At 39.2% G+C, this 24,980-nt stretch overlaps 1 protein-coding gene across 2 annotated transcripts in view; it reads left to right on the top strand.

The window, feature by feature from the left end:
• Window positions 1–24,980, top strand: part of ncs1a (neuronal calcium sensor 1a) — a 52,085-nt gene that overhangs the window by 14,153 nt on the left and 12,952 nt on the right. For both annotated transcript variants that reach the window (XM_017459412.3, XM_017459413.3), the window contains exon 2: window positions 12,147–12,171. In XM_017459412.3, coding sequence (XP_017314901.1) covers window positions 12,147–12,171 — 25 coding nt within the window. The remainder of the gene's footprint in view (window positions 1–12,146; window positions 12,172–24,980) is intronic.

Below are 24,980 nucleotides of genomic sequence, written 5' to 3'. Positions count from 1 at the left end.
TTTGGGACAATGGGACAAAATGTGGAAATATCATTTTTTGCCAAGCTATTATTTTTGGTCAACTCATCTACATTTATGGAGCACACATGGAAACTCCACAACAGTGACATATTAAAAAAAAAAAAAGTACTTTCATTAGTTGGGATAACGCACTGTAGATTAGAAAGTATAGTTATAACGTGACTATCATGAAAGTAAAATGCATTGTTCATTTCATTATCAGTAATAATTGGCCTTTTGAAAATTATGTTTTGAATGGCTTTGTGATCAAACATAAGCTTACATTTCCCTGTTTTGACAGATTTCATCTTGAGCTTTGCAGAATTCATGCTCTCCACCTGCTAATGCATTTCTCACCCACATCAAGTAGCTTTATGTTTGTGTTTATGTGGGCTTGTGTTAGAAGCATGGAGATGCAGGAGGAGGTGTTACCATTTGGATTTCTCTGCCGTAGCTCCATCTTGGAGACTGTACTTAGCATCAGTGTCAGCCTGGGTCTGCTTGCTCTGAGATATGTTAGGATTACTATGATTCAGAGGATGAGTAGACTTATCTTATGCAACACTGTTATGATCCATAAACCAGTTTTCTCCTTTCTTCATTTGCGATCCAATTGACATTATTTGTACACAATAAGCCTAATCAGTGTCCTCCCTCTGCATCATGCTGAGAGCCAGCTAGACTGATTTTGATTGCGAGATGGTGCTTACAGGAGCTCCTTATCCAGGCAGAACAAAATCAAACATTTGTTGGTGTGTGTGTGTGTGTGTGTGTGTGTGTGTGTGTGTGTGTGTGTGTGTGTGTGTGTGATTACTATAAGTAGTAATTTTATTGTATCATAATGTAATTTAATATATTATTATGTTCATCTTTTGGGGGTTGTTTCACATTTGCGAAAAGCAAATTATGCATGGTTTCTTTTTTATAAATCTCTTACAATACAACACTTGGACACTGACAACGGCTTGTCACAGTTTAACAACCATTACATTGACATGTCACAATAAGTATCCATGACTAATGATCCTATAAAGGGCCTAGCTATTGTGGTAAACATGCTTGGCAGACATACAACACGACACAAAGTGAAAGTATGTCAACACTAATTGCAAAACAGTGTAGCTGTGGCCACAGTAAATCATGCCACTATTACTGTCTATTAATTATTGCCCATTTGTTAACTAGGCTATTTGTGGTGGAGGAATTATGACTATAAATGATGTCCATTGGCATTAAAGCACCACCACCACTGCCACAGAATCACGGCCACTGCTGCCCTTGTGACAATAACTTTTCAAGGCAATTCTTGAAGGACTTGATGTGTTGTGAGCTACGCTCCAGTTATTGTGCATAATCCATCACAGTGTCGCTTTGTGACAACAGTGTTTGGGGCAATAAAAGGTTATAGTGATTCTTACATTTAGGTGTGTAAAACCTACCGCTGTAAATAAAAAAGCAGTTTACTGTGGAGTGGAGTATTTATTTAAAGAGATGTTCTGAAGAACATCAAAATGTGTGCATACTGTATTTATTTGCTCTTGACCTTGGCTTCTCATGAAGATGTGCATAGAGTGAGATACCTGGGCACCAGTAAAGCCAGAAAAGTTTTAGATGGCAGTGAGAAAAGTGAATCAGAGGTAACAGTTCAGGCATACAGTGCCCTCCACTAATATTTCCACCCTTGGTAAATATGAGCAAAGGAGGCTGTGAAAAATTGTCATTATTGTTTAACCTTTCGATCTTTTGTTAAAAAAATTCACAAAAATACTCTGCTCTCATGGATATCAAACAATTTCAAACACATCACAAGGTTATCAAAAAAAGTTAAATTATAGGTGTTCAACAGTTATTGGCACTCTTTTAGTCAATATTGTGCTGTCTCCCTTTGCCAAGATAACAGCTCTGAGTCGTCTCCTTTAATGCCTGATGAGGTTGGCGAATACACAACAAGGGATCTGAGATCATTCCTCCATACAGAATCTCTCCAGATCCTTCAAATTTTGAGGTCCACACTGGTGGACTTCAGTTCTCCCCACAAGTTTTATATGGGTTTCGAGTCAGGGAGTATGGCCATGGTAGGACCTTGAGTTTGATGTCAGTAAACTATTTTTGTGTTGATTTTGATGAATGTTTTGGATCATTGTCCTGCTTGAAGATCCAACCACGACCCATTTTAGGCTTTCTGACAGAGTCAGTCAGGTTTTCATTTAATATCTGTTGATATTTGATATTTGAGTCCATGATGCCATGTATCCTAACAAAATGTCCAGGTTCTCTGGCAGAAAAACAGCCCCAAAACATTAAAGAGCCACCACCATGTTTACATTTACATTCACATTTATTCATTTAGCAGACGCTTTTATCCAAAGCGACTTACAGATGAGAAAATACAAGCAAAGCGATATATCAAGCAGAGAACAATACAAGTAGTGCTACCATACAAGATCTATTAACTGAGTTCTAGAAGAAGCAAAGTGCACAGAGTCAAGGTGCAAGTGCCAGAGTAAGGTATTTTATTTATTTATTTATTTTTTAGGGGTTGGTTACGTGTTCACGGAAGAGGTGGGTCTTTAGCTGTTTTTTGAAGATAGTGACAGATTCTGCAGTCTGGATTGGGCTTGGAATTTAATACCACCATACTTAACCGTGGGCAAGAGGTACCTTTCCATATGGCTACCTCTCTGTGTGTGCCAAAACCACCTCTGGTGTTTATTGACAAAAAAGCTCTATTTTGGTTTCATCTGACCATAGAAACCGATCCCAATTGAAGTTCCAGTAGTGTCTGGCAAACTGAAGATGCTTGAGTTTGTTTTTGGATGAGAGTAGAGGCTTTTTTCTTGAAACCCTTCCAAACAGCTTGTGGTGATGTAGGTGACTTCGGATAGTAGTTTTGGAGACTTTCTGACCCCAAGACGCAACTAACTTCTGCATTTCTCCAGCTGTGATCCTTGAAGATTTTTTGGCCACTCGAATCATCCTCTTCACAGTGCGTTCAGACAATATAGACACACGTCCTCTTCCAGGCTGATTCATAACATTTCCAGTTGACTGGAATTTCTTAATAATTGCCCTGCTGCTAGAAATTGGCATTTTCAATGCTTTTGCTGTTTTCTTATAGCCACTTCCCATTTTGTAAAGCTCAACAACCTTTTGCTGCACATCACAGCTATATTCCTTGTTCTTACCAATTGTTATGAATGACTAAGGGAATTTGGCCTATGTCTTAACTCATATTTATACCCCTGTGAAACAGGAAGTCATGGTCGAACAATGTCCTGTTCCTAGTCACCCAGGTGTACTAATAATGTAAAATATCCATGGGAATATACTTCAAATATATTTTTCTCATATGAATTCATAAGGGTGCCAAAAATGGTTTCACACCTATATTTAACAAAGATATTGTTTTTGGATAAACCTGTGTTGTGTTTGCAATTTCTGATATGTATGAGTGCAGAGTATTTTTGTGAATTTCTTTGAACAAAAATTAAACAATAAAGACAGTTTTTCACAGCCTTCTTTGCTCATATTTACCAAGGGTGCCAATATCAGTGCAAGGCATTGTATATGCAGGATAGATCCTGATTTATTCATTCAAACATTCATTCATTCATATTCAATAAGTGTTTTATCCGGGTCAGGGTGGACGTGGATCCCGGGAAGGGGATCACGCTGAATGGGATGTCTGTCCATCACAATACACACTGCACTCACACATTCACACACTCATTCATACCCAGGGGACACCCACAGTCATACTGTGAGAAAACGTGAACTTCCACTCAGACAATAACCCAAGCTCAGGGTCGAACTGAGGACCAAGGAGGTGTGAGGTGGCAATGCATTATTCAGTGCGTATTATTTGATCACAGTTAATTGATGAACAGATCTCTGCATGCTGGTTATTAAAGGACTGTGCGTGGTGTCCACACATCAATAAGAGACTGGTGTCGTGTGGAAGTGGCCCTAAGCCAGCACCGTTACACAAGGCTTTTTTTCAGTTAGATGACTAGTCTTTCAGACAACTGACTGAGCAGACAATTTTGAAAATAGGTACTTTTGCACACCCCTATCAAAAAGATAGCAGTGTTATCCTTCTTTGCTGTCCGTCTCTCTTTTCTCGCATGCTGTTCTCTAATTTTCAGCCACTGCACATGTCAGAGCCCACTACACATAACTCTCCTTCACGTCTGCCCCTATCTTGCCATGCTCATTCCTGTCCGCTTGGATACACTTCACTGACCTTTGTAATGACTACGCTGCTGTCTGGACAAAAAGCTTGAGTGTGTGTGCGTGTGTGTGTGTTACTATGGGCTCAGCTGGAAACACATTGCTAGCTCCTGTAGCAATGCAAAACAACAGCAGGCAGTACACATTTCATGGAGGGAGCATCATTTCATTTATACAAACAAACTTTACTAGTCCACATTACATACACAGTGTTCACAGTCTGAACACACACATCTAGCTGACATCAATACAACATGAACAAATTGGGTCTCAACAACATCGTATGCAGATTCCTCTTTTAGCTTTAGAGAAGTTGTAATATTTATCCAGCCACTGGTTGTATTCAGTTGTGTGTTACTGGCTAAACAAGAAAGCCCCCCCCCCAGGAAAGTCAGTTGTCAGTTTAATTATGGGAGAAATGTTGCATGAAGTGAACATGGGCTGAATATCTGTTCATTACATGGTGAGAGAGTGGAGTTTAAATAAACCACCACCAAGAGGGGGTTCTGTCGGGTTTAAATGCCTTATCATACTCAGTGATGGCTGAAAGGAGCGCATGATCAAAAAACAACATTGCGCCATTATTTTCCCAATTAGAAAACATACTTCATGCAAAACTGTTGTGTGCTAGCTGGTTGTAATATTAATGGACATGACATTATGGTCAATTCTGTATTTCGAGCTTATACCACAGCGCTGAACACTCGATTCTGATTGGCTAACAGATGTTCTGAGGTCTGTAATTATTTTCCAGTAAATGCACAGCTAAAGTAGTTCCAGTCAGGTTTTGACCGCATTACAGTTCCATATCACTTTGCCAAGTTAGCTGAAATAATGGAAAGGTTAGCCTACTGCCCACCACAGCACACCGAGCTAAAAACAAACAAAATGACAGACTATTTTGATTTTACAGAAATAATTAAGTAATAATTGACGACTTATTATTAACTGAATTATTAGAAAAATAATGTGCACCGGAGGTGGTAATGTGGCCACGAGGCGAAGTGCAGGCTTGAGCCATTGATGTGTAGTTATCAGCGAGAGAGAGAGAGAGAGCAAGAAAAAAGAAAGAGAAAGCATGAGAGAGTGCATGTGATTGCAGTAATGAGACAGAAAAGCCAGTGATCAAGTATCAATATTCATTTATTTGTTCATTTGTCGTATTTTCTGCAGTAATAAAAAACCTAAAAATCCTGTGAACAAGTAGGCCGGCCAATATTTATTTATTTATTTACTAGTTTATTTATTTATTTATCTATTTTTATATTATCAGCATGAGACAGAAAAAAAACATGATCTCTCTCTCTCTCTCTCTCTCTCTCTCTCTCTCTCTCTCTCTCTCTCTCTCTCCAATAACTGCTTATCAATGGCTCAAGCTTCCGTTACTACCTCTAAAATGACATTGTGAAATTAGCATTGGAGGCTTGAGATGGGATGTGTAATAAATTAGTTCCACACACAAGAGCATTTTAAGGACAAAAACCTGACAACCTGACATGTCTTGAGAGGTTGTAACTGTGGTATAAGCAGAATAATCGACTCCAATATTTTGAAAGACCGTGTGATTCCCAGCAGCATGCCGAAGAACTCTTGTTTGAGTGGTGAATTGTAAGCCTCTCTGATTCCTGCTTGACCAGATCAGTGTGAGTTGGCCACAGTAGCTGTCAGTATACAGGCAGTTTTAAACTGTGTGATCGATTCCAGCAGTCTTTTATGGTTATTACTTGTCACACTGTACAAGATGAGTTCTTCGTGTTGGACGAGATGAGTTCCATGTCATGTTGCTTGTCCTGTCATTATAAAACTGAGACAAGACCTTATAGAGACATTCTTTCTGCTTCCACAATTAAACAAACTGCTTGTCTTTTAAATCCCATATGTTTTGTTTACTTTCACCATGCCCACTACCCTTTTTGTTGCTTGAGTGTTGCGTGTGTTGCTAAACGAATAAATGTAAATGTAATCTTATGCTGTCCTCTTACTGGTGGATTAAGAGGACAGCATAAGATTACATTTACATTTATTCATTTAGCAACACACACAACACTCACTCTTACTGGTGGATTTGTGCACGGAAGGAGCCTCCCCTGGCGCACCCTGGGCAACCTTCAGTATCATACTGCTGAGTAGCTAATCCTTCCACCACCATGGTTCCACGATGAACTGGAACCTCAACACGAAAAGAAGAAGAAGACTGGTGGATTTTGGCTGCTAGTGAGCATGTTATATGTTCAATTTCAACTCCTTCACAATTATCCTTCACGATGTGTGATTGTGCCTGTAACAGCAAAATCAGGTTGAATATCATGCCATGTAAAGCCATATAAATGGGAATATTATCAGGATTAAAACCAAAGAAATTACTCTTTAGACATAACACAATATAGACAGCTGCTTGATTATAGTTCTGGTTCTCTCTTGCCAGTCATGGCTCACGTGAGCAACCTCGTGGTGCAAGAAATGAACACAAATTGTTGTCTGAAATACTTTTGTTAGGGGGACCATACGTCCTCTTTTTCCTGGATATGTCCTCTTTTTCGGACCTTAAAGAAGCCTCCGGCCAGGATTTCTAAATTTGAGAAAATGTCCAGGATTTGGGTTTAGTTTCATTATCACATGCTTATGGTTGAATACTGCATCACATGTGCGCATGTTTGCATTCCTTTAACCCCTCTCTGTAATCCCGCCTTCTCGCACAGCAACTGATCGATTATAAATGACTTGCAGCAACTATTGGTCAAATTCCTGCCTCTCAACCATTAGCCTACTCTGAGCGAATGTGTGAAGGTGAAGCGCTGTTGTGTTTGGCATCAAACAGTTGCTTGACAATAGCAGCAAATGACAGCTGTCCTGAGTCGAAACAATGCCCATGGCCATATAAGGTCATTTTTTATTTCATGCTATCACATTGCTTTGTATTACATGGCCATTCAATTGTGTAAATGATGGCAGAAGGTTCACTCGTAGCATCTGATATTTTATTTTATTCCATGGACATTCAAAAGAATGTAGGAACTGATATATATTTATGTGATGCTAATAATGCGTCATTTTCAGTGTATTAAAATGTTTACAAAAATATGAACTCTTAAAATCTATAAAGTCTCTATAATAAAGCTCACTATAATTTCATATGATCTCTTAGTGGTTAGCACGTTTGCCTCACACCTCCAGGGTTGGGGGTTTGATTCCCACTGTGGCCATATGTGTGCAGAGTTTGCATGTTCTCCCCTCGCTGTGGGGGTTTCCTCCCCCAATGCAAAGACATGCATGGTAGGCTGATTGGCATGTCCAAAGTGTGTGAATGTGTATGTGATTGTGCCCTGCGATGGATTGGCACCCTGTCCAGGGTGTACCCTGCCTTGTGCCTGATGCTCCCTGGGATAGGTTCCCTTGTGACCCTGAAGGAAGGATACGTAGTATAGAAAATGGAAGGATGGAAATGATCTCTAAAAATTTCAGTTTTAATTTTTTATTAAAATCTCAATACAATCCCAAATTCATGAGAATGAGTGAAAAGTAAATAATAATAAAAAAAAACTGAATGCAGACATGTGGATCAATTCTATAGTTAAAACCTGTACGTGACAAATGCAGTATGACTATAACAGTGTGACGCTAAAGCCAGTTTTTGTCCACCTAACATGCATAGAAACATGGGCACTGAAAGCAGGTAAAATGTCAACTTGCTGATTGTCAACTCGGTACACTGAGTCTAGCTTAACATTACAAAATTGAAAAAGGCTTTATAGTCTGTCACATTCACCTGGCAACATATCAACAGCCATATTAATAATTTATCATGCTCCAGATGTGTCTCTGAGCTTGAGGTGGTGTACCTTACCACCCCATGCTAAACATCCAGCAAATTAAAATGAAGTGGAATGAACTCTTGGGAACAATGGAATCTTCTCCCTGTTGCGGTCAGGGAAGTGTTTCCTTTCCCTGAAGGCCAACACAGAGACAATTAGGAGGAGCTTCTTGCCACAGGTCATTCAGGCGCTCAACCAGGACAACACCATGGACTAGAGCTTGGACTTGTGTGCACAATACCCACTACCTCAGCCTGATACTGCACAGAATAATTTTTGCACAAACAACTGCACATATACTGCACTGCATGATATATTATAATATATTCAAAACACTTACTACACAAAGTACTGTTTCTGCCACCAATATTTATATCCGTCATATTATATTTCAGTATTTTAATATATTTCTATATTTTTTCTAGAATGTACATTTTTACAGACACTCGAGGAAAGCATTTCACTCCATTTCACTGGAAAATGTTGTCAATAAAAGTCTTGGAGAATGTGTTGATTAATTTCCTGTAGCTGCACAACTCTGGCAGTATTTCAGTCTGCAAGTCATATCACAGGTTTATAATGAGCTCATTATATTAATATATTATCATTTCAATATTAACAGCTAATTCACGAGGCCTTGTATCGTGGATGCTCAACATAACCTCAGCCTGATAATAAATGGATTTAGAAATGTGTTGATATTTAATGGCGAAAACCGTATAATTAAAGATGTTTATTTAACATTTTTGGAAGGAGTCCGGAGTGTCAGGGCTTTGCATTTGTTATAAGTTAAGCTATTTCTTTAAGTTTTCCACCACAGGAACATCTAAGGAAGGATGATGTTGTGTTTTGTGGTTTCTCATTAACACGAGAAAGCTGCTTTTTTTTGGTCTTACTACTTTCAGGAGAGAGAAAGAGAAAGAAAAGGTAAAGGGTCGGGGTAACATTAAGTCTGCTTTGTGTCGGCCGCATCCAGGGTCAGGAGGGTTACTTTAAAAATGTATTCTGTTACAGTTACTTTTGGATTAGTTTAATATGTATGTAAATACATATTATGTAAATATGTAAATAAAGTCAAAAGAAAAGCAATATGATCTGAAATACTTTTATTTAGAGCTTATTTTAGAGCTTAAAAACATAAATAAATAAATCAAAGATCACTGTCCCTGAAGTGGGTAACATTATATCACAAAAGCCAGGGTGACCATATTCTGGTTTTCCAAAAAGAAGACACCTTTTTTATTTTTATTGTTATTTTATTGGGGGGGGCGGGGGGTGTCTATGAATGCAGTGTTACTATGAATGCAGACGTTAAAATAATGTTCACGTAAAATCTCATTACCACAACAGCGTCGTTTCAATTTCCCAGACAACACCACAGCCTACAAACAGGGCCAACGTGGACTAAAACACTGACACCCATTGTCATGTTCATAGTCACTTGATTACTGATCATGTACACCTGAGAGCAATCACATGCTCACACTCATATACTCATGTACTCACACTATTTATGCACTTTACCAGCACTGACTCACTGAGAATTTGTCTGGCATTTATTTGCTAGAGCTTTTGTTTTCTTGTATGATGTTCTGTTTTTTGAGACCGTTCTCATTCCTGGTTTTGTGATATTGGTTCTTGCCTTGTCGCAGAGGTTTTTTTTGTGACTGTTGCAGCCAAAATGCTTGATTTTGCTGGATTTTTTTCACATTGCAACACAACTTGCTGTGTTTTTTGTGCTTTTTTGCGGAAAACGACTCAAATTGGCGAAGTTGCAATTGCACGAAATTGTCTTTCACAGTGATGTTTGTTGGTAAATGAAACCATTAAACTGTACTCATGTTTGGCACATATGTCTCGTAGAGTGCTTTGACAGAATGGGCATTGTGATGATGTTGCGATGATGTAACACATGACGGGCACACATATCTTCATCAAACTAAGAACAACATTTAATGTTTAACTGGAAAAGTAACCAAATTTTAACTGAAACTAGACACCGATCAGCCATAACATTAAAACCACTGACAGGTGACGTGAATAACATTGATTATCTTTTTACCACGGCACCTGTCAAGGGGTGAGATATATAAGGCAGTAAGTGAATAGTCAGTTCTTAAAGGTGATGTGTTAGAAGCAGGAACAATGGGCAAGCGTAAGGATCCGAGTGATTTTTGACAAGGGCCAATGGCAGGTCTTGTGGGGTGTTCTCGGTATGCAGTAGTTAGTGCCTACCAAAAATGGTCCAAGGAAGGACAACCGGTGAACCAGAAATAGGCACCCATGGCTCATTGATGCGTGTGGGGATTGAAGGCTACCTGGTTTGGTCCGATCCCACAGAAGAGTTACTGTAGCACCAATAGCTTAAAAAGTTAATGCTGGCTATGATAGAAAGGTGTCACAACACACAGTGCATGGCAGCTTGCTGTGTATGGGGCTGTGTAGCTGCAGACTGGTCAGAGTGCCCATGCTGACCACCACCTGTCCACCGCTGAAAGTATGTACAATGGACATGTGAGCATCAGAACTGCACCATGGAGCAATGTGGCCTGGTCTGATTTATTTTTTCTTTACATCATGTGCGTCACTTACCTGGGAATGCGATGGGACCAGGATGAACTATGTTAAGAAGGCAAGCCAGCGGAGGCAGTGTGATGCTCTGGGCAATGTTCTGATGGGAAACCTTGGGTCCTGGCATTCATGGGGATGTTATTTTGAAACGTCCCAAGTACCTAAACATTATTGCAGACCGAGTACTCCCCTTCATGGCAACGGTATTCCCTTATGCAGTGACCTCATTCAGCAGGATAATGCTTCCTGCCACACTGCAAAAATTATTCAGGAATGGTTTGAGGAACATGACAAAACATGACATGAGTTCAATGTGTTGACTCAGCCTCCAAATTCCCCAAATCTCAGTCCGATCGAGCGTCTGTGGGATGTGCTGGACAAACAAGTCCGATCAATGGAGGCCCCACCTCTCCCAACTTACAGGACTTAAATGATCTGCTGCTAACATCTTGGTGCCAGACATATAAGGCATATTAGGCAGGTGTATTTAGCCATTTTGTAGGGCAAAACTGTGGTGATGCATTAATGATGAAAATAATAAACTTTTAACTTTAAAATTATTGCAAAGGTCGAGAACATCTGTCATGGATAGATGGTCTTTCTGCTATTATGTCATTACTGTAATACAGTTAAGCAATATCACACAAGCAAGAGGGCTGTACAGAATTTCAGCACAGCTGTGATAACCTGACACTATCTACAACCAGACCACAGCTGTGCTGAAATGCAGTACAACAGCATGGCTGTGAGTGTGATATCAACATGTGAGCGCAAATACATATGTGGTGCACACCAAGAGAACAGTGCAGTCTTGATTGTGAAGCATTTTGCTGAACTGTAAGCCTGAATGCTTACAGGGGCTGGTGGCTCTGTTGTGTTGTAGCATTTTGCTGGCATGGTTTGGCTCCACTTGTCCCATTAGAAAGAAGTGCCACTACACAGCTATACAAAGCCATTCTGACTGATCACCTCCTGTCCTATGATGAAACATTTCTGTCGTGATGGCCGTGGTCTATTTCAGGATCTCAATGTCCCCATGCACAAAGGCTTAATGAGGGATTTACTTATTATGCATAAGTCTGATTAAGAGTTTCTTATAGTAATTTGGACCATCTATTTGCAACGATCTATTTATAGCTATTCTGATCCAAATCAAAATATAAAACACGTGTAAGCTAGAACTGTGCAGTGTGTCGCAATTCAGTGGCAGAGCTGACACCGACTCCAACCTGAAGGTTGACATCTCCACAGCACCAGTTTTCTTTTTCTCTCTGTCAGTTTTGTGCTGTATTGTCAGGTGTACAGTGTGGTCACATACACATGCAAAACTAAACCACAGCGATCTGCCATGGTTCTACAAGAAAAAATTATAACTAATTTAAAACTATTAGAATGTAAATTGCTAGCCTAGAATATAAGAATAATATTTTTCAGTACATTTTATATACAGTGCATACCTTTTTGTTCTGCAATACCTCATACTGCAGACTGGGTTATTAATAATAGTCTCTTCTATCCTGTCTTTCTCTGCAGTCACTGAAAAAGAAGTCCAGCAGTGGTAAGTTACATTTTATCCTTCTTCTCCTTTACTTTCCCATCAGATTCTTTTACATGTCACCAAGCACTCCAAATCAATCACAGATTAATTATTATAAAAGAAATCTCTGTGTTTTGTGCATTATAAGCCTCAGATTTACTGTAACAGTATTGATGAATGTGTTTGGAAAATACATGTTTCTGAATCTCAGTGTTACCATGGACACACAGTGAGGTATTGTATCCTTAGTGAAGTGAGTAAGGGTGTATAAAGACAGAAATTGCTTTTCAGACTTGTGGTTGGATGTGGTGTGGGCACTGTGGGCAGCTTTTGGCTCCTGTGCTCATGCCTGTGTCAGTGTGTAGATTGATTGTACAGGCTTTTATTTGTCAGTAGCATCAGTGTGAAATCTTAATTCAAGATAATCACAGTGCTACACATTTCAGTGTTTTCCCACATCCACCACCCTTGAGTCAATTACTGAGCTCACTAATGAGCAGTGAATATCTCTTGATTTTATAGCAATTCAACTGTAAAGTTTTATATACAGTATATCTTATAGACATCATATAGTATATCCTATTTAATCATCATCTCATTTAATAGCAAGAGAAAGAAACATTGCCATGTTCATATCAAATAAACCACACTTAAAAGGTCAAAACTTTGTTTCTTGATAAAAGAAAAGGAGGAAATATCATAATTTTATTATTTTATTACTGCCTGTTCCATAATTTTTAACACTGACCATGGTAAAGGTATGTGACCAACCAGATGCCTTCCTAATAGTGTGTTGGCATAGATGTGCTGTTCGAGATTGGGTGCCAGTGATTAGAACCTGCTTAGGGAGTACAGGTGGAACCTTATTTATACCCCTTTTATATCTAGTGTCTGGTGCTCCCTTTGCTGTTGAGGTGTGTGGTGTCATCATGACCTAAAGAGTTCATTAAGGCCCTCAGAGAAAAGGTTGTGGATGCCTATGAGTCTGGCAAGGGATTTAAAAAGATCTCCTAATTATTTGAAATACGTCATTCCATTGTAAGGAAAATAATCTGCAAATGGCACAGATTTCAAATGACTGCCAATTTGCCCAGGACTGGCATCTCAGCAAATTCAGCCCAAGAGCAGACCGTCTGATGCAAAAAGAAGTCTCCAAGAACCCCAGAATTTCATCACAGGATCTGTTAGTAAGTCTTGCAACTGTTGGTGTCAAAGTGCATGCTTCTGCAATCAGAAAGTAATGGCAGAAATTTGACGTGCATGGATTTGCCTATTTGCAAATAATTTGCCAATGAACCTTTTGGAATAATGTGCTCTGGACAGACAAATCAAAGCTAGAGTTGTTTGGCCACAGTAACAGCAGACATGTTTGGCACTGAAAAGACAGCTTTTCAGGAGAAGCACTTCAAACCAACTATGAGGCATGGTGGTGGAAATGTTATGGTTTGGGGTTGCTTTGCTGCCTCAGGGACTGGACAGCATGCATTCATTGATTCAACTATGAATTCTGCATCATTATCAAATAGTGCTTGAAGATAATGTGAGGCCGTCTGTCCGAAAGTTGAAGTTTAACTGAAAGTGGACCTTTCAACAGGATAATGATGCTAAGCACACTAGCAAATCCACCAAGGAATGGCTCAAAAAGAAGAAATGGAGGGTTATGAATGGCCCTGTCAAAGCCCGGATTTGAAACCCTTTGAAATGTTGTCGGGGGACGGGCAATACATGCAAGAAAACCCTCAAACATCTTGCAACTGAAAGAAAATTGAATAAAAGAGTGATCAAAAATTCCAGCAAGCCAATGTCATAGACTGGTGAACAATTATGCAAAACGCCTACAAGACGTTATTTCTGCTAAAGGGGGCAATACTAGCTACTGATACAAAGGGTGTATTTACTTTTTGCATAGGAGAGTATCACATCTATTGATATTTCTATTGAATAAATGGTTGAAAAATCTCACTTTGTAGTTTTGTTAAAATATATCAACTTTATTGTTTCAAAGGCACGGTTTCAAAGACGATCAAATGTTTGCTTGTCCAAAAATATCAAAAAAGCCAACAATTTCCATGGGGTGTACTTATTTTCTCACACGACTGTATCACTCATATTTGTCGTGCAAGATTAAGATATTTAACCGCAAAGACATTTGTGCAGAACCTGTTTACCTAACTTTATGAAGGTTGCGAATAATTCTGGAGCTGGCTGTATATGTGTATTTACCCTTAGTAACGTTACTGGTTATACAGTGAGGGAAAAAAAGTATTTGATCCCCTGCTGATTTTGTACGTTTGCCCACTGACAAAGAAATGATCAGTCTATAATTTTAATGGTAGATTTATTTGAACAGCGAGAGACAGAATAACAACAAAAAAAAAACTGAAAAACGCATGTCAAAAATGTTATAAATTGATTTGATCTTGGTGGTGATCTTGGGGTCATAGACAGAATTCCTCCTCCTCCAAACATGGCGAGTTGAGTTGATGCCAAAGAGCTCCATTTTGGTCTCATCTGACCACAACACTTTCACCCAACTGTCCTCTGAATCATTCAGATGTTCATTGGCAAACTTCAGACAAGCATGTATATGTGCTTTCTTGAGCAGGGGGACCTTGTGGGCGCTGCAGGATTTCAGTCCTTCACGGCGTAGTGTGTTACCAATTGTTTTCTTGGTGACTATGGTCCCAGCTGCCTTGAGATCATTGACAAGATCCTCCCGTGTAGTTCTGGGCTGATTCCTCACTGTTCTCATGATCATTGCAACTCCACGAGGTGAGATCTTACATGGAGCCCCAGGCCGAGGGAGATTGACAGTTCTTTTGTGTTTCTTCCATTTGCGAATAATCGCACCAACTGTTGTCCCCTTCTCACCAAGCTGCTTGGCAATGGTCTTGTAGCCCATTCCAGACTTGTGTAGGTCTACAATCTTGTCCCTGACATCCTTGGAGAGCTCTTTGATCTTGGCCATGGTGGAGAGTTTGGAATTTGATTGATTGATTGCTTCTGTGGACAGGTGTCTTTTATACAGGTAACAAGCTGAGATTAGGAGCACTCCCTTTAAGAGTGTGCTCCTAATCTCAGCTCGTTACCTGTATAAAAGACACCTGGGAGCCAGAAATCTTTCTGTTTGAGAGGGGGTCAAATACTTATTTCCCTCATTAAAATGCAAATCAATTTATAACATTTTTGACATGCGTTTTTCTGGATTTTCTTGTTGTTATTCTGTCTCTCACTGTTCAAATAAATTTACCATTAAAATTATAGACTGATCATTTCTTTGTCAGTGGGCAAACGTACAAAATCAGCAGGGGATCAAATACTTCTTTCCCTCACTGTATCTGGCTTGATCCTGGATGCACATAAGACATCATAAGAAAACATAAGTCCTTAAGAAATCCAGCATCTTCAAGTTGCCTTTACTAAGATATGTTTTAATTTCAAAACACAATTAGACTACTGGCATCCTGTCCAGGGTGTACCCCGCCTTGTGCCTGATGCTCCCTGGGATTGGCTCCAGGTTCCCCCGCGACCCTGAAGAAGGAGTAAGCGGTAGAAGATGGATGGATTGAACACAATTAGACTGAATTTTCAATCGAATCCATGTCACAACACATGTTCATTACATAGCATACAACATAGTAAACCCTAGTGTACTGTACAGCAAAAAGTAATTGCCCCCTTCCTTAATTCTTCTATTTTTGTATAATTGTTTCAGACTTTCCAATAAAATTTAATATAAGACAAAGACAACCTGAGTAAACACAAAATGCACTTTTTAATTAGACTAGACACATCCAGGCTTGATTACTGCCAGCTCTGTTGAATCTAAACATCATTCAATAAAACAAGGTTAAAATATTATGCCATAATCAAAGAAATTCCTGAAGAGATAAGAAAGAAACTTACTGAAATATGTATATCATTAAATGAGAGGGTTACAAAACCATTTCTAAGGAGAAAACCTGTGACCGTCCTTCAAAAATTACTCTAGCAGTGTTTCGATGACTCATCCAGGAAGCTATAAAAGAACCCAGATATACATCAAAGGAACTGCAGGACTCTCTTACCTCAGATAAGGTTAGCATTCATGATTCCACAATTAGTTAGAAACTGGAAAGAAATTTTCTCCATGGGAGAGTTGCAGGTTGAAAACCACCAAGAGGAACATAAAGGCTTGTCTCACGTTTGCAAGAAAAAAAAAGAAAGACAAAAAAAACCTTGATGGCCCCAAGCTTTCTGGGATGTTCTGTGGATTGATGAGTCAAAAGTAGAATTTTTTGGAAGATATGGGTCCTATTACATCTGGCATAAACACAGCATTCCACAGTAAGATCATCATACCAGCAGTCAAACATGGTGGTGGTAGTGTGATGGTATGGGCATGCTTTGCTGCTTCAGGGCCGGAGCAATTTGTCATAATTGAGGGAACCTGGAATTCTCTTCTCTACCAGAATTTCCTGAAGGAGAATATCTGGTCATTGGTCTGTGATCTGAAGCTCAAGCACAATTGGGTTATAGGCAACGATCTGATGCACAAGAGCAACTCTACCACTGAATGGCTCAAAAGAAACAAAATTAAGGTTTAGAGTAGGCTAACCCCAGTGACCTTAAACTGGCATTTCATGATCGAAGGCCCTCCAATGTGACTGAATTAAAGCAATGTTGTAAAAACGTGTTGGCTAGAATTCCTCCACACTGATCTGAAAGACCGATCTCCAGTTAATGGAAGAGTTTGGTTATTAAGTATAGAAGAGCAATTACTTATTCACTTGGACGGTCAGTGTGTGTGTCCATGTGTGGATGTGTGTGTGTGTGTGTGTATGTGTGTGTGTGTGTGTGTGTGTGTGTGTGTGTGTGTGTGTGTGTGTGTGTGTGTGTACAGTGCCCTCCACTAATATTGGCAAATATGGTAAATATGAGCAAAGAAGGCTATGAAAAATTTAAAAATTAAAAAAATGAACAAAACTACTCTGCTGTCATGGATATCAAATAATTGCAAACAGAATGCAGGTTTATCAAAAAAAAAAAAAAACTTTTTTTAAATATAGGTGTGCAACAGTTATTGGCACCCTTTTAGTCAATACTTTGTGCTACCTCCCTTTGCCAAGATAACAGTTCTGATTCTTCTCCTATAATGCCTGATGAGGTTGGAGAATACATGGCAAGGGATCTGAGACCATTCCTCCATACAGAATATCTCCAGATCCTTCACATTTCAAGGTCCAAGCTGGTGGACTTTCCTCTTCAGTTCACCCCACAGGTTTTCTGTGAGTTTTAAGTCAGGGGACTAGGATGGCCATGGCAGGACCTTGATTTTGTGGTCAGTAAACCATTTCTGTGTTGATTTTGATGTTTTGGATTATTCTCCTGTTGGAAGATTCAACCACGGCCCATTTTAAGCTTTAGTGTCTGGCAAACTGTAGACACTTGAGTTTGTTTTTGGATGAGAGTAGAGGCTTTTTTCTTGAAACCCTGGGCTGAATGGGCTACAATATTCAACTCAAGGTTTGATGAGCACATCAGGTTCCACTCCTGTCAGCCAAGAACAAGAATCTGAGGCTATCATGGGAACAGACTCTTGTAAACTGGACAGCTGAAGACTGGAAACAGACCAGGTGATTTTTTTTTCCCCAGTCTTCAACTGTGCAGTTTCCAAGAGTCCCATGATAGGCCCATGCCCATGATAGCCTCCGATTCTTGTTCTTGGCTGACAGGAGTGGAACCTGATGTGATCTTCTGCTGTTGTAGCCCATCCACCTCAAGTTTTGATGTGTTGTGTTTTACAGTGGACAGTGAGTGTATATAGGGGATTTAGATAGATAGACGGCAGACAGACAGACAGATATATATATATATATATATATATATATATATATATATATATATATATATATATATATATATATGCTATGCTTAATCTTTTTCCTGAAATGAAATTATCATTTAAAGTCGCTTTCTCATTTGTAAGTCGCTTTGGAAAAAAGCGTCTGCTAAGTGAATAAATGTAAATGTAAATGTAGATGTAAAGTCTGTGGTTTGTTCCCCTTGTCTTATATAACATGTTCCCCTTGTCTTATATAACATTCTGTATAAGGATCTGAAACCATGTAGTGACAAATATGCAGAAATAGAGGAAATCCAGAGAGGTCCAATACTTTTTCATAGTACTGTATACTTGAATACCATTTGAGATTAGGCCACAGAAACCTCCAATATCACCAATAAGTGACTGCAATATGTGTGTAGATCAATTGTATGTCAGTTGGAAATTGATACATAACATACAAAAATACTTTTTTAAAATTAATGTATTTATTTAGAGCTGTTTTTATCAAGAAATACAGGGGTCATTTTGCCAATGAGTTTTAGTAGATGCCTATGTTAGATTACATGACTGAAGGTAGAACATGAGACCTAAAACACAAAATATAAAAGTTGTAATAGTGAAAAACACGCTGATCATCCTAATGTTCATCTGTGTCAGTGGAAGCAAGTGACAATGAGGGAAGGTGATGGTTAAAAATAACACCAGTCAATTTAACACTTTTGGTTTGTTCTTTTACCCATAAGGCCAGTTTGCACTGATGGTTTCTGAAGCATGTGTATTGTAACGTAACACAAATTTTAACCAATCCACACCAGCCCCTGAGACATAAAACTCCTGTGTGTCAAAATTTAACCCCATCCAGAATCCAGCTGTGCAGTCAGCACTTTGCTGTAGATGGTTCTGTTTGTGTATGGTAGTGCTGCATTTAGTGTTAGAGCAAAGTGTTTTTATGGTAATGATGTTCATTACATCAACACCACCATAAGGGACCAGAATTAGTGCAGCCATGGGGTGTTAACTTTCACGCTGTCTCCTATCAGAATTTCAAATGAATTGTGTTGTAATTACAGCTTGTCCAAGGACTGTCCCCAGCCTTCATGTTACACTAAGGTTATTGTACATATTAGCCTTCATTTTCTGCATAAAAAAATGAAGCATGCTATATCATCGGTAGTGCTTAACTGAAAATATGTGCTGTGGATTGGACATTTATGCTAATATAGACTGAATAGAATATTTTAAATATAAATATGATTTCTCCATGTTTAATAGAGAAACTGAGCTAAAAATTTACCCATTCATGTGGGGAGAAAATTATTTTGTTCCACTTTTAGTGAATTTAAATGGATTATTTTGACCCAAACAGAATATCAAAGCTACATTTTGCTGGTAATTTGGCTCTGGGAAAAGGTCAACCCTGTTTTTGAAAGTTGCATTTACTCCAGTTTCCCAAATGCCACAACAGCCATGAACACTCTCAAGAGCAGGTGCCTTAATGTTTACTTATATGTGTGAGCAAACACTTTAGTGCTTTACTATAGTTTCACTTGTTTCAAGGATTTCGTTTCTCGCAAATAAACTTTCCTAACTATTGCCCCTGCTGTGTCACTTTGGACTGTACATTTTGTTATATTGAGTCATTCTCTTCTCTCTTTCTCTCTTCCTCTCTGCATTCTTAATTCCCTTAATGCATGTGCCAAAAGCCTCAGCTTACCCGCCTGCTGTATACCACATACAGCAGATGGAGAGCAATTGACATGGGACAGCATGCCCAGGAGAGAGAGAGAGAGAGAGGGAGAGAGGGAGAGGGTGGGGGGGTGAGTCAGTGTGAGAGAGAGAGAGAGAGAGAGAGAGAGAGAGAGAGAGAGAGAGAGAGTATTAATACATAGCATTAGGGGAAGCTGAACAGAACAATCAGGAGGTAAATCAATAGAACAAAGTGAAAACTGATAAAAGGACATAGATGGAGACAAATGACTTGTCATTTTTATTTGGGTGTGAAGAACAACTATGTGTGAATACTGTTTGATTGTATTCTAACAAACCTGCACTCATGGCTTTACAGGTTTGTAAATACAAGTTTACTTTTGTATTAGCTCTTCACATTGGCTGTAGAAAATAAAACACAGTACAGTCTTCTTGGCAGAAAAGCAATAAGAGATTCAGCGCAATGATTTCTGATCTTCAGAACTGGCTGTTACTGAAGAAGCTCTGTCCTCAAAGCTAAAATAAGGCTGTCTGCAAATTAGAAATTAAGGGCATGTTTAGAGACCAATGGGTCCTAAACAGCATTTATAAATGCATGAATCTCATGAACCTTGTTGTGTGTGGATATTTCTCAGGCCTCCCTTGTCTTCTCATGTTTTATTGATTATAGAACATTTGTTTATACTGTATTAAAAGAAGGCTAACTGAACCTTGGTGCTATACATAGGAAAGCAGTAAACTTGTGCTTTTCCTCTCAAACATCCTATCTTTACTTGATGCAGGAAAACTAACAAGAGCAATTAATCAAACACTTCCATCCATCCATCTTCTACTGCTTTCTCCTCTTCAGGGTCACGGAGAACCTGAAGCCTATCCCAGGGAGCATCGGGCACAAGGCAGGGTACACCCTGGACAGGGTGCCAGTCCATCGCAGGGCACAGTCACATACACACTCACCCACCCACATACAGTACGGATACTTTAGACATGCCAATCAGTCTACCCTGCATGTCTTTGGACTGGGGAGGAAAACGGAGTACCCAGAGGAAACCCCCGCAGCATGGGGAGAACATGCAAACTTCACACACACAGCCCCGGTAGGACTCGAACCCCGGACCCTGGAGGTGTGAGGCGAATGTGCTAACTACTAAGTAGGTAGTGTCGCTGCCTGACAGAAACAGCATCCCTGACTTGATCCTGAGCTCTGTTGAGTGTCTGTGTGGAGTTTCTGTGAATGTTCTCCCCATGTACACATGGAGTTCCTCCAAGCTGTCTGGTTTCCTCTCAGTTCTCAAAAACCTGCTATCTACACTAAATGTGTGTGCATAGGGTGCCATGTGATGGAACGGTATTTCATCCACAGTGTACCCCCACCCCATGCTCTCAGGATAGACTCTGGAGCCCTCTGGAGCATCCCCGACCAAAACAAAGCACTTACTCAAGATGAATTATTAATTAATTAATGAACGAACAAATGAATTTCTTCTTAAGGTGGAGACACAATCCTGACAAATTGAAATTTGTATTATTTTGCCAAATAATATCTTTTGGTCAATGAAAGTATTTCTAAGTAAACAGTTTGAGACAGTATTTGAAAGCCACATATGTCGCACAAAGTGGCCAAGACACTAAACTAGTGTAAACTAGTGACCTCTTTCACAAATATTCTGCTACTGCACCAACTAAACACTATTAACAAGCTAACAAACCGTAAATATACCCTCTCTGCTGTAATTTCTTCTCTGTTTTTGCCAGACTGGCTCTAGTACTCGAGGTGACACACAGGATTATGGGATATGTATCACTATGAAAGATACATGAATGCTGACATTAAAAACAATGTCTTTCTATGCTGTAACTTTAAGATTTCCATTCACTGGAATTAAAAGGCCGAAACGTTCTTAAAAGTTCAAGCATGACACTACCCCTGTGCACAAAGCAAGGTTATAAAGACATGGTATGTCAAAGTTGGTGTGGAAGAAGTTGAGTGGCCTGCACAGAGCCCTGAACTCAACCCCACTGAACACCTTTGAGATGAATTGGAATTCTGATTGCAGGTCAGGCCTCCTCATTCATCATCAGTGTCTGACTTCACTAATACTGAATGAGCACAAATTCCCACAGCCATGCTTCAAAATCGAATGGAAAGCCTTTCCAGAAGAGTGGAGGTTATTATAACAGCAAAAGTGGGACTAAATCTGGAATGGCATGTTCAACAAACACTCCATGTGAGTGTGATGGTCAAATGTCCACATACCTTTGGCAATATATTACCGAATATATTACTGAAGTAAACATGTCTTGGCTGAACAAACTGTAGGGTAAACTAAGTCCAAATATATACCCAAGTTCGGGGAAAAAAAGGTTAAGAACGTTTTACTGCATTTAGGGAAAACATATGTGTATTTGTAAATATAAACAGATATGTAAAATTCTGCCATCACAGTCTAAAGCTACATGGATGAATGAGTTTACTGACTGCATTTGTAGTTGTCTTGTTATTTGACAGCCTTTCTTATTGCAGTACTAACAGCTGGAGCACCAATGACAGCACAGCTGGCTTTATCAAGCTTCTTGTTACTATTTCCTGAAACACACACTCATCTTATGATTGCAAGCATTTTTTTTTTCAGTGTTATTCAGATGTTACAAACAGACACTTAAAATGCATTTTATCCGTCTCAAGATTTTACTGCCATATTCCCTCCTCCACACTGTTCGTCAAGATAATCTGCTAACTGTAAATGTGTCTTCAGTTTGGAAAGCATCTCCTCCCACCTCCATCTCTCCAGCCATCTCCTCTGCTGATTACAAAAGGCTGCGGCTTGATTAAAATAACCTGTTTGTTTGTGCAGCCTATCAGCTGGTTCACCAAGATGAACTCATAAGGAAACATTCATACCAATGAAAGAAAATAACTAAAGTCTACAACCTGAGATCTCTGAGATCTCTCATTAACAACAGCTTTCATTCATTTGTTTGGGCATAGTTGATTTTAGTGATGTATTAAACTCCAATCAGTCTCTTGAAACAGTGCTCATTACCCAAGTAAATATGGTGCATGGGTTGTTTAAAGATATGTATATCATTCATATCATTTATGTACTATATGTTGGTATAGTATTTGTAATGGCCTAAACATAATGTATAACAAATTAACATTGTAACTATGGTTCAATGAAACCAAGATAACTGTGTGCATCTGGATACACACAGTATGGTATTTGCAATAAATACCTCTATTATACAGCCATAATTCACTGTCACCTACTCAACTATCGCCGCTTCTGGATGAGGGGTTACATAACTGGTGGATCATGTTACTCCTTCAATGCACCTGGATGATGAGAAACACCTGGATAAAGTATGTCAGAAATGTCATAAGGAACATGACTCAACGCAGAGATGATGACTCACTCACACAACTGGGAAGGGCAATGTTAAGGATGTAGAACATGGTGATACACGTGCAGCAGTAGTACAGAGTCCCTGAACAGCTTGGCTCCACGAGGACGAGATGGTAGTCATAGTGTGACATGTCACAAAAGAGGCTGAGTGTCCAGCACTTTTATAAGCCAGTGGGTCAGCCTCTTCTTAGGCAAGGGGGTCCTCTGTGTCTTTCCTCAATAATAGATAAGCAGTTAGTATGAGGATTGGTTATCGGCCTAACGAGATAACATAGCAAACAAAGCAGTGAGTGGTAGCTAATACAGGCTAGTAATGCCTACCAGAGAAAACTCACTCAAATCTAATGGTGTCCTTGAACTGCTGCCATTTGTGCCTTGGTGTATTTTGTCTGCAGTGAGAACACAATTAACCCAAATTCAGCAAGTCAGCTGTAAACTAAAATGATCCAAAAGTATGCAGTTCACTCTGATTACCTAGCAAACAGACAACGACAAAATTAAAATCAAATTCAAACAGACCAGAATTCAGATATTGCCGAATTTATTGTAGTAAAGCGTCTGATTGGAAATACACTCTGAGAAGTCTTTTATTCATTAACCACTTCCTCCATTTGTCTTGAATCAAGGTTGAGACAGCAATGGCAACAGTACAACAGTACTGCATATGTGAACGCTCTCTAGCTATTAGTACATTACCATGAGAACATTAATGCCATTATTTGTGTTAAGACATCAGAGAGAAACGCCTGGATCTGTCCGTGTCTAACAGAACCCTTGTAATAAGTTGTTAGACAGTATAAATTTGTCTGTAACACTGTAACATCTCCTGATGATTAGCAACATGGCATGCCCTTCAAACAGGAGGGCTGTGCATGCACAGGTTCTCACATTTGGAAGAAATACAGGATGAGAACTGTGTTAATTCTAACAAGCTCAAAATGGCAGAAAGCTTCATTAAGTAGCCGACAAGCATCAAAGATACATAAAAAGATAGCTGACTCTCATTAAAAAGCAGTGATCATCCACTCAGATTGGTCCTATACAAATATTCTGTGAGCTTTCATAAAAGAACAAAATCTGTACACAATTTCTACTGGTGTGAGGTTCACTGTGTCAGTATGAATACTATGGGCTAGTTTTACGTTTACAAACGAGAAATTATTTACATGTTCATTTAAACACTTTTTTTTTTTTTTTTTTTTTTTTTTTTTAACTCTGCACACTTTAATTACACAAGTGTGTACTGCATCCAAGAGGCCTTCATTAGCTTTTTTTCCCCCAACAACAACTGGCCTGGTGAAACTTGGCAAAAATGTGTATATGTGTCTTGTCGAATATATATGGTATCAGAAATTAAATCTCTGTTTCTATATAGTGGATCTTGTGTTATATATGTCTTGCTAAATCTGTGTCTGTAAATGATTAATGATTTTTATTATAAAATTTCATACATTGGAGCTCAGATTCTGATGTCTGCAAAAAAAATAAAAAAATTTCATTTTCCATCACGTATTTACATATCTTTGCATATTTTGTCATTTTCTGTGAGCACACCCTCCAGAAATAATCTCTTGCTCTCTTGTTTACCTTAAGCATGTGCCCTGAAGAGGCTTTTCTACTTATCAATTTCTTTTCAGCTGTTCAAATTTCAGATTAAATGTCAGGGCTGATTTTCCTAGAAGCACTGGAGCACAAGGATGATTATTAAATGGTAGAGTGAGTGGCTTCCAATTGGTGCAACAGAAAACAGTTCATTCTGTCATCGGGAGATCGCAAGTTCAAATTTCAACAATGCAATAGCAATACGCTGCGAATCTAGAGAGCAAAATTGGCTGTGCTCTTTGTGCGGGAGGCATGGCATACTCTCTCACTCCTGTCAATCACAGCCA

Source organism: Ictalurus punctatus, chromosome 28 (genome assembly GCF_001660625.3).
Source record: "Ictalurus punctatus breed USDA103 chromosome 28, Coco_2.0, whole genome shotgun sequence".
NCBI classification, from domain to species: domain Eukaryota; kingdom Metazoa; phylum Chordata; class Actinopteri; order Siluriformes; family Ictaluridae; genus Ictalurus; species Ictalurus punctatus.
Note: the sequence above shows the minus strand (reverse complement) of the source record. Positions and strands in the feature narration are given on the sequence as shown.